Source organism: Pseudophryne corroboree, chromosome 6 (genome assembly GCF_028390025.1).
Source record: "Pseudophryne corroboree isolate aPseCor3 chromosome 6, aPseCor3.hap2, whole genome shotgun sequence".
In the NCBI taxonomy this organism is placed as follows: Eukaryota; Metazoa; Chordata; class Amphibia; order Anura; family Myobatrachidae; genus Pseudophryne; species Pseudophryne corroboree.
In genome coordinates, this window is record NC_086449.1 from 306,907,272 (window position 1) to 306,918,805 (window position 11,534).

The following is an 11,534-nucleotide window of genomic DNA, read 5'->3' on the forward strand; positions in this document are numbered from 1 at the left end:
AGCAAGTCAGTTCTCCTGACTCCAGCCGTCCTGGAAACCTATATTTTCAGGGCCCTGACAACATCTAGCAACTTGGAGTCCTCCAAGTCCCTAGTAGCCGCAGGTACCACAATAAGCTGGTTCAGGTGAAACGCTGACACCACCTTAGGGAGAAACTGGGGACGAGTCCGCAGCTCTGCCCTGTCCGAATGGACAATCAGATATGGGCTTTTGTGAGACAAAGCCGCCAATTCTGACACTCGCCTGGCCGAGGCCAGGGCCAACATCATGGTCACTTTCCATGTGAGATATTTCAAATCCACAGATTTGAGCGGTTTAAACCAATGTGATTTGAGGAATCCCAGAACTACGTTGAGATCCCACAGTGCCACTGGAGGCACAAAAGGGGGTTGTATATGCAGTACTCCCTTGACAAACTTCTGGACTTCAGGAACTGAAGCCAATTCTTTCTGGAAGAAAATCGACAGGGCCGAAATTTGAACCTTAATGGACCCCAATTTGAGGCCCATAGACACTCCTGTTTGCAGGAAATGCAGGAATCGACCGAGTTGAAATTTCTTCGTGGGGCCTTCCTGGCCTCCCACCACGCAACAAATTTTCGCCACATGTGGTGATAATGTTGTGCGGTCACCTCCTTCCTGGCTTTGACCAGGGTAGGAATGACCTCTTCCGGAATGCCTTTTTCCCTTAGGATCCGGCGTTCAACCGCCATGCCGTCAAACGCAGCCGCGGTAAGTCTTGGAACAGACATGGTACTTGCTGAAGCAAGTCCCTTCTTAGCTGCAGAGGCCATGAGTCCTCTGTGAGCATCTCTTGAAGTTCCGGGTACCAAGTCCTTCTTGGCCAATCCGGAGCCACGAGTATAGTTCTTACTCCTCTACGTCTTATAATTCTCAGTACCTTAGGTATGAGAAGCAGAGGAGGGAACACATACACCGACTGGTACACCCACGGTGTTACCAGAACGTCCACAGCTATTGCCTGAGGGTCTCTTGACCTGGCGCAATACCTGTCCAGTTTTTTGTTCAGGCGGGACGCCATCATGTCCACCTTTGGTCTTTCCCAACGGTTCACAATCATGTGGAAGACTTCCCGATGAAGTCCCCACTCTCCCGGGTGGAGGTCGTGCTGAGGAAGTTTGCTTCCCAGTTTTCCACTCCCGGAATGAACACTGCTGACAGTGCTAACACATGATTTTCCGCCCAGCGAAGAATCCTTGCAGTTTCTGCCATTGCCCTCCTGCTTCTTGTGCCGCCCAGTCTGTTTACGTGGGCGACTGCCGTGATGTTGTCCCACTGGATCGATACCGGCTGACCTTGAAGCAGAGGTCTTGCTAAGCTTAGAGCATTGTAATTGCTCTTAGCTCCAGTATATTTATGTGGAGAGAAGTCTCCAGACTTGATCACACTCCCTGGAAATTTTTTCCTTGTGTGACTGCTCCCCAGCCTTTCAGGCTGGCATCCGTGGTCACCAGGACCCAGTCCTGAATGCCGAATCTGTGGCCCCTTAGTAGATGAGCACTCTGCAGCCACCACAGAAGAGACACCCTTGTCCTTGGAGACAGGGTTATCCGCTGATGCATCTGAAGATGCGATCCGGACCATTTTTCCAGCAGATCCCACTGAAAAGTTCTTGCGTGAAATCTGCCAAATGGAATCGCTTCGTAAGAAGCCACCATTTTTCCCAGGACCCTTGTGCAATGATGCACTGACACTTTTCCTGGTTTTAGGAGGTTCCTGACTAGCTCGGATAACTCCCTGGCTTTCTCCTCCGGGAGTAACACCTTTTTCTGGACTGTGTCCAGAATCATCCCTAGGAACAGCAGACGTGTCGTCGGAGACAGCTGCGATTTTGGAATATTTAGAATCCACCCGTGCTGTCGTAGAACTACTTGAGATAGTGCTACTCCGACCTCCAACTGTTCTCTGGACCTTGCCCTTATCAGGAGATCGTCCAAGTAAGGGATAATTAAGACGCCTTTTCTTTGAAGAAGAATCATCATTTCGGCCATTACCTTGGTAAAGACCCGGGGTGCCGTGGACAATCCAAACGGCAGCGTCTGAAACGGATAGTGACAGTTTGTACCACGAACCTGAGGTACCCTTGGTGAGAAGGGCAAATTGGGAAATGGAGGTAAGCATCCTTGATGTCCAGGGACACCATATAGTTCCCTTCTTCCTGGTTCGCTATCACTGCTCTGAGTGACTCCATCTTGATTTGAACCTTTGTATGTAAGTGTTCAAATATTTCAGATTTAGAATAGGTCTCACCGAGCCGTCTGGCTTCAGTACGACAATATAGTGTGGAATAATACCCCTTTCCTTATTGTAGGAGGGGTACTTTGATTATCACCTGCTGGGAATACAGCTTGTGAATTGTTTCCAATACTGCCTCCCTGTCGGAGGGAGACGTTGGTAAAGCAGACTTCAGGAACCTGCGAGGGGGAGACGTCTCGAATCTCCAATCTGTACCCCTGGGATACTACTTGTAGGATCCAGGGGTCCACTTGCGAGTGAGCCCACTGCGCGCTGAAATTCTTGAGACGACCCCCCACCGCAGCTGAGTCCGCTTGTACGGCCCCAGCGTCATGCTGAGGACTTGGCCAAAGCGGTGGAGGGCTTCTGTTCCTGGGAATGGGCTGCCTGCTGCAGTCTTCTTCCCTTTCCTCTATCCCTGGGCAGATATGACTGGCCTTTTGCCTACTTGCCCTTATGGGGACGAAAGGACTGAGGCTGAAAAGACGGTGTCTTTTTCTGCTGAGATGTGACTTGGGGTAAAAAAGGTGGATTTTTCAGCTGTTGCCGTGGCCACCAGGTCCGATGGACCGACCCCAAATAACTCCTCCCCTTTATACGGCAATACTTCCATGTGCCGTTTGGAATCTGCATCACCTGACCACTGTCGTGTCCATAAACATCTTTTGGCAGATATGGACATCGCACTTACTATAGTCAATAAAATACTGTCCCTGTCAAGGGTATCAATATTTTCAGTCAGGGAATTTTTACTCTAAGCAGCTCTTTAGGAGAGCCACCTAGATTGCACCCTTCTCGGCCGGGCACAAAAATCTAACTGAGGCTTGGAGGAGGGTCATAGGGGGAGGAGCCAGTGCACACCACCTGATCCTAAAGCTTTTACTTTTGTGCCCTGTCTCCTGCGGAGCCGCTAATCCCCATGGTCCTGACGGCGTCCCCAGCATCCACTTAGGACGTCAGAGAAAAGTAAATAAGTTAATCAACCTATATACTAACATAGACAAACATTCAACAGTGCCTGCAGCAATTACTAGCATTAACACACAGTACAATGCAATAGTGTTCTATGGTTGCACTTTTAAAGTATATAGGGGGTAATTCAGATCTGATCTCTGCTGTGTGTTTTCGCACAGCGGGCGATCAGGTCATAACAGCGCATGCATCGCAATGCACACACGCGTTGGCCTACAACAAGAGGGATCGCCGTCAGCGACAGGATGGTGCGTAATATCCGTTCGCACGGGCGTTCACAAAGTGATTGACAGGATGAGGCCGTTTGTGGGTGATAACTAACCGTTTACAGGGAGTGTTCTGGAAAAACGCAGGCTTGCCCAAGCGTTTTCAGGGAGGGTGTCCGACGTCAGCTCCGGCCCCGATCAGCCTGATTCAATCGCACTGCACACACTAATTTTAGCAGCATGGTGTACACATAGGATCGCACACTTGTACGGTGAAAATACACTCCCACGGTAGACGGCGACTTTCTGAATGCAGGACAGCAAAAAACGCAACACAGCGATCAGACCTGAAAGACCTCCATAGTACATTGTGCTCAGGGAGGTTTTGAAAATGCGCTTTTAAAGCTTTATTGACAGAGTACACAATATTATGCTTTTCAATTCTCATGCACAGTTTCTACAGGGGTCACTGGCAGTAAAACCGATCTCCCAAATAGATTTGTCTATGTTTATTGTCCTCTAACATGACAACAAATTTGTGCACTCAAAACTACAGATTTATTTTGCTATGTTGCAGTAAGGCAAATAAGCCCATCTTTTCTGTAAAGGTTGGGCTCCATTGTAGGTGGACAATAAGACAATCTGTAAATGGAACTGGCAGGGCAGATTCAGAAAAAAATGACAAGGAAGGGGGGGTTATAACCATGACATGGGAACATGAGGTTTCTACAAACGATGGCAGCGCATGAACACACTGCGGCTGTCTGTACCTGCTCCCATTGTTAATTACATTTTGTCTGTCAACGTGTTGACTGACGGCAATGAACTTTGAACGGGGGGGTGTTGTTTGTGTGCACCAAAGACGCGGCCACTGCAGGTAAAGTGGCCTCACAACAAGGGGTGTGGCCTCAAAAGGAATGCTGTACGCATATGACGGGGAGAGGTTGATGCCTTGGAGAGGCAGAGGGTGACAGGAGAGAGAGGGTGCTGGAAAGATAGTAACACAGGGGAGAGGCAGTGGGTGACAGAGAAAGGCAGAGGGTGACAAGGGGAAAAAGTGTGTGTCATGGAGGAAGCGGGTTACCGAGAGATAGTGGGTGACTGGGGAGGCAGTGTGAGACATGGTGGAAGTGGGTGACAGACAGACAGTGGTGGGCTGGGGAGGTAGTGTGTGACAGAGAGATAGTTGGTGACTGGGGAGGCAATGTGTGACATGGAGGCAGCAGGTGACTGGGGAGGCAGTGGGTGATAGTGAAATAGTCCATGACTAGGGAGGTAATTTGTGACAAACAGATAGTGGGTGACTGGGGGAGCAGTCAGAAACATGGAGGCAGTGGGTAACAGAGATAGTGGGTGACTGGGAGGCAGTGGGTGACTGAGAGATAGTGGGTGACTGGGGAGGTAGAGGGTGACATGGAGGAAGTGGGTGAAAGAGAGATGCAGGGGTAACATGGAGGCAGTGGGTAACTGGGGAGGCAGTCTGCGACATGGAGGCAGTGGGTGGCAGAGAGATAGTACATGCCATATAAAGATCTTTGGCATGCCTCTACTGTACTGCGGCTACGTCAGACTGCAGCTTCCCATCCTCATTATACCAAAAGGTATAGAGGCACAAAAGAGAGAAACTATTCTCTTACTACACATAACAAAGTGCATTTGGCTGTTTCTATGTTGGACTTAAGCTGGGTACACATTGGAGCGTCGGACATTCGTTCCGACATCAGAATGAATGCCCTTGAGCTCCAATTGGGTGTACACACTGGAACGGGTTTAATGAAGGAAGGAACGGTCATGTTCCATCCTCCATTATCATAAACAAAGTCGCTAGCAGTAAGTCTAGGTTTGATGTAGAGCACATCAAATCTAGCGTCTGTCGCTAGTGACCACACGCAATCACCCGTACACAATGAGTGACGTGGGTAATTTGTTGTTATGAAACGGCAAATCAGCCTGACATCGCTCCAGTCTGTACACAGCTTTACATCCAAACTCTGCATGAGCCCAAGTGATTCTTAATTTACATTACAAACAGCCTTACTTAATCCTAAATCAACATATGTAATATCTACTACACACTAAACTTATAATCGTTGTATACCATGAAGTTATTTTAAGTGATCTTTCTTGTGTTCAGAACAAAGTGAAACAAATACAGCATCTTTAAAATAGTTTTACTGTAGGATTAAATATAAACCACATCTTCAAACACAGACAAAAAAAATATTTGCTTACCTGTACCCAGTCCAGGAACAACAGTAGATCACTTCATATGCAGTGTCCTTGTAACATCATGCTGTCTTATATTTCAAAAACACATAGTACACGTGTCACACCATCTTACGCATGCATATGACAAATTAACCCTAGTGTGTAAGGGGGGAATTCAATTAAGAGCAGGAAATGTAAAAAAACAGAAGCTGGGTATGTCCTGCACCCGCGGAGTTTTGCTATTCAATTGCAGGAGAGAAAATGAGACGCATTGGTTTCTATAAAAATCACCACAGCTTTCTTTCACGTACTCCCAGAGCAAGTCTGACTAGGAAAGTCTGAATAGGAAAAATCACTGAGACTTGCATTGGCACTCTTGCAGCACCTCACCCCTAAGGACTAATTAAGAATTTGAAAGTTTACATTTAGCTTAGTCAGTAATTTACTCACCTTCCGAAACGGTGTCTTCTCCTCAATCAGCAGAGTTGAGTGTAATGTATTGTGCGAGTGTGTGTGAGTGTACAGGAGTGTGTGCATCAGTGTTTGTGACCCCTGGTGTGTATGTGTGACACCCACCCCCATCCCAGAGGCAACAGCTGAGAGAACTAGACCTCCCAGCAGCCAACTCCCCAGTGCACAGATAAAGGGGAGACCACAGGAGCCGCGGAGACCACCGGAGCATTGTGTATTTCTTCTTTTCTTTTCTTGCTGAAAATCCTGCCTGCATTCATTTTTTAAACTGGATACCGACCGGTATCAGGAGTGTGCATATGCGCGGGAAACCAAAATTGGGCACGAGGGCCGCGAGTTTTGTTTGCAGGTGTGTGTCTGCTGTCAAGTCAAAATCTGATCTAATCTAATACCACCTCGATGGAGGCTCCATGAGCAGCCGGTTTTCTTTGTCCAAGTAAGGGGCATTTCTAGGTGTCAACTGGGCAGCTAGCTTGCTAGGGCACATAAGAGATCTGTTTTGTGGGAGTACTGTGCATGTTACAAAGGGAGGCCTGTTACTGATGGATCTATTGCCACAGCATGGGGAAGGTGTAAGTGCTAATTATGAACAATGATGGCTGAGACTGCAAATGGAAAAATAGTAGGTGATGCAACTATAAGCACGAAGACATGCGAAGACTCACATCAGCATAAGGTAGTACTATATATCTGGCTGCCACAGCTATAAATCTCTGCGACCCTACATGCATGCATAAATACTATGGTAAAAAAGATTGTCCCGAGCACACCAAAATATTTTGTGTTCTCATTATTACAAACAAATAAATATTGTGTTTCAGGCAGATCCAATTATGAAACAGTCCAATGTCCTGCGTACGTCCTAATGCCCCACACATACAATGCTCATAATATGCGTTTAGGTAAGAGCCCCATATCATTGTGTAGCTATCCTTTAGAATCCTTCAGAGACTCTATGATGCAGATATCCAGGCAGACAGTATAGGTGCCTACACACTTAGCGGTAATGTAAACAACGTCGCTCATTTTGACCCTTCCTGAGACATTGTTTACTTTATTGTTAAGTGTGTATGCCGCCGCCGAGCGATGTGCAGCCCCGCGGGTCGTTAACGACCCTCGCTGTTGGCCGTGTATGCAGCTCAATTTGGGACTGTCATTCAAAAACTGGATGCACGGTCCGGCTGTGGCGTGACGTGACTGAGCGATATCGATTGCATACGCTCAGTGTGTATACACTGCCGCCGACCAGCCCAGCAGGGATGGGAACACTCTAGGTGGCGTCGCTCATAGAGCACATCGCCTAGTGCGTACCCACCCTATGACATGTCACTAAGTATAATGTCGAAAGAGGCTGTCACATATTTACAGATGAAGACACATCTTATAAATACAATTACACGTTTATATACATAAATGGTATTAATGATGGCTTATGTGTAGTCAGATAAAAGCAGTGGCATTTTAAGAGAGGAGGCCCGGGTGCAGCCTCCTCCGTTCGGGCCCCCTCCTCTCTGACGGCAGCGCTGAGAGTCTGAGCACTAGAGCACTAAGACTCTACTGCGCATGTGCAGATGTCCGGGAAAATGGTGCGGCGGCCATTTTCCCTGAGATTTCTCTACTGCGCATGCGCAGAACTCCGTGAAAATGGCCGCTGGGCCATTTTCACAGAGTTTTAATACCGCCGTGGACGTCGCCGCGGGACTCTGGAGGGGTGAGTATTCAGAAAATGGGTGCAGCGTGTGCGGTGGGGGCCCCCTCTGGACTCACCGCACACACTGCACGCATTATAGCAACGCCAGTGGATAAAAGGTCTGTCAGACATTTATCTGACAGCCTGAACCCCAGCAGATATTGTGGCAAAAACACTGTGAGATATCTCATAGCATATGGCCACACACTGTAATAGAGTCCGAGATTGCTCGAGGTGTGGGATTGCGGCCCGATCTATGACTTTTTTTTTTAAAGTGACAGTAATTTACAAGGCATGGTTTTGGTCTTAAAAAAAAAAAAAAAATCCAAGATCGGCCAGCATCCAACACCTGCGGCAATCTATTACATCTCGCCTAATATCTCATGGGCAGTACGGATGGTGTAATGGTTAGCATTACTACCTCACAGCACTGAGGTCATGAGTTCGATTCCCACCATGGCTCTACCTGTGCAGAGTTTGTATATTCTCCCTGTACTTGAGTGGGTTTCCTCCGGGTACTCCGGTTTCCTCCCACAATCCAAATATATACCTGTAGGTCAATTGGATCCCAACACAAATTAACCCTAGTATGAATGTGTGTGCGTGTGCATGTGTTAGGGAATATAGATTGTAAACTCCACTGGGGCAGGGACCGATGTGAATGGGCAAATAGTCTCTGCAGAATATGTGTGCGCTATATAAATAAATAAATATCTGCTTTCCTCCCCTGGGACGGAGACATTTCCCCATTCATCCCCTGTGAAGGAACAGGGAAAATATCAGTTGCTCGGACAGGAGCAGCGCTTACACTGGCAGCGCTTACACTGCCAGACGCAGCCGACCTGCATAAATCATCTGTCAGACATGGTGGAATCTGGATGATTCGCTATGTCTGACAGATTGATAATTTGTGGTCGGTCACGGCAACACACTACACAGTAACTGGATAATGTATGGCCAGCACAACACACGAGGCTCCATTACACATACTTGGAGCTTGGAAAATTAGCAAGATGCATACAAACTAATTACACGTGCTCAATTATTCATTTAAAATGTCTGTTGCACACACTACTAGCAGATAGTTATTTTAACAAGAGATAGATAGATAGATAGATAGATAGATAGATAGATAGATAGACAGACAGTATATGCCAGTTTAGTTACATAACAAACCATATTATGGTACTCCCCACTGTTACATGATATACAGTAATATAACACTGTATAGCAGCATATGAATGGGCGAATGTCACGGACACACACAATGCCAGTTACTCACATTAGGCAGCAGCCTCCCCCGGTATTTGTTGGGGAACATGTCGCGCTGCTCTCAGTACATGCTAAGGAGTGATGTGGGTCAGGGGGCAGCAGCGGAGGTTACGGGAACAGATAGCGATAGCGTTTCCTCCCCCTCCCTTCCGCCAGTGGTGTAGCCCTCTCCTGTCTCTCACACACAGCCGCACAGTGGTATATCCCACATCAGTCAGGTGGCGATTTGTGTTACCATGGCACTGCAACCACCCGCCCTCCTCTCGCCGCTTCCCGGTCGCCATGGCAGCCGCTGCTAGTCATACACACACCAGAGTGACACCGCCAGGCGGGCCGGAGGCCATATGGGCGCGCGTCATTTTTGCGTTACAGCGTCACGTGTACGCGTGGTATTGCTGACTGCAGCTTTGTGGCTTACTGCGTTTCCCATATTATGTAGCACAGTTGACAGCAAGCTCTGCGGTTTACGTTTAGAATAGCCTGTTTTAGACAAACGGGTACCTGGGCAGAGATGGTGGGGTCTGCTGGATATTAAATACAGGCACAGTGGATTCAGGGGCAGATTTATTAAGCCTGGTGAAGTGATAAAGTGAAAGGTGATAAAGTACCAGCCAATCAGCTCTCAACTGTTAAGTTACAGGCTGGGTTTTGAAAAATGACAGGACTTGATTGGCTGGGGCTTTATCGCCTTCCACTTTATCACTTCACCAGGCTTAATAGATCTCCCAGGGTCTGTAACAGAAATCTGGTACACTGACATCTCTGGGGGGCCCCATGTTCTGAACGGGTTCAGAATGATTTGTCAATGAACAGGATGCCGTTGGTTAGAATCCGCATTCCATCCTTCAGAATGCCGACAGCACCCCAGTATGCCCCTTAACCCTCCTCTTGACCCTACCCTAACCCTCCCTTGTGGGTGCCTAACACTCCCCGGTGGTGCCTAATCCTCCTTGCTTGATGCCTAACCCTCCCCTGCTGCCTAAACCTAACCCTCCCTTACCCGCTGCCTAAACTTAACCCTCCCCGCCTGATGCCTAACTCTAACCTCCCCTTCCCGGTCCCTAACCCTCCCGGCGCTGCAGCCTAACCCTAATCCCTCTTCTGCAGACTAAACCTAACTTCGCATGCGCGGTAGGATGTCAGTGCATCCTGCTGTGTGGATGTTCGGGATGCCGTCTGTTGGTAATGTGACGCCGGCATTCCAGGGTGGCGTCGGTATCTGTGTCCTCCCTCGGGATCCCGGTGTCGGTATATTGACCGCCAGGATACCGTATGTAGGGAAGCTAACTGCTTCCCTTCTGAACTTGATGCCATGAAAGATTTCTATATATATTTCTCTTACATCCTAGAGGATGCTGGGGACTCCGTAAAGGACCATGGTGTATAGACGGGCTCCGCAGGAGACATGGGCACTATAAAGAACTTTAGAATGGGTGTGCACTGGCTCCTCCCTCTATGCCCCTCCTCAGTGGTGCAAGTAGAAAAAATGTCTTACGGGTACTGTGTGCGCGCGCCGAAGGCGCGCGCGCAAAAAAATGGGTGTGGCCAAATGCCACATGGGGCGTGGCCAATGAAAATGGGGGCGTGATACACATATGGGGGAGGGGCAGATACACGTATGACCCCAATAGTGTCAGATACACGTTGCACCACAGTGCTAGATATACATTGCCCCACAGTGCCAGATACATATAACCCCACAGTGCCAGATACACATTGCCCCACAGTGCCAGATACACAAATGTCCCCAGAGTGCCAGATACACAAATGTCCCCAGAGTGTCAGATACACATTGCCTCACAGTGCCAGATACACATTGCCCCACAGTGCCAGATGCACATTGCCCCACAGTGCCAGATGCACATTGCCCCACAGTGCCAGATGCACATTGCCCCACAGTGCCAGATACACATTGCCCCACAGTGCCAGATACACATTGCCCCACAGTGCCAGATGCACATTGCCCCACAGTGCCAGATGCACATTGCCCCACAGTGCCAGATACACATTGCCCCACAGTGCCAGATACACATTGCCCCACAGTGCCAGATACAGAAATGCCCCCAGAGTGCCATACATTGCCTCACAGTGTCAGATACACATTGCCCCACAGTGCTAGATACACAAATGCCCCCACTGTGTCAGATATACATTGCCCCCCGTGCCAGATACAGAAATGCCCCTACAGTGCCAGATATGCCCCCAGTGCCAGATATCCTCCAGTGCCAGGTATACATGCCCCCCTGTGCCAGATATCCCCCAGTGCCAGGTATATATGCCCCCCTGTGCTAGATATGCCCCCAGTGCCAGATATCCCCCAGTGCCAGGTATACATGCCCCCCCAGTGCCAGATATCCCCCAGTGCCAGGTATAACATGCCCCCCCAGTGCCAGATATCCCCCAGTGCCAGGTATACATGCCCCCCTGTGCCAGATATCCCCCAGTGCCAGGTATATATGC

General features: G+C 48.7%; 1 protein-coding gene across 5 annotated transcripts in view; it reads right to left on the reverse strand.

Annotated features, from left to right (window-relative positions):
* Positions 1-9,398, reverse strand: part of LRRC49 (leucine rich repeat containing 49) — a 394,882-nt gene extending 385,484 nt beyond the window's left edge. For 2 of the 5 annotated variants that reach the window (XM_063926210.1, XM_063926208.1), the window contains exon 1: positions 9,085-9,394. In XM_063926210.1, coding sequence (XP_063782280.1) covers positions 9,085-9,123 — 39 coding nt within the window. In that variant the 5' untranslated portion in view covers positions 9,124-9,394. Of the gene's footprint in view, positions 1-9,084 lie in introns of all 5 variants that reach the window. The other 3 variants (XR_010179247.1, XM_063926209.1, XM_063926211.1) reach the window with 3 other exon arrangements.
* Between the last annotated feature and the right edge of the window lie 2,136 nt (positions 9,399-11,534).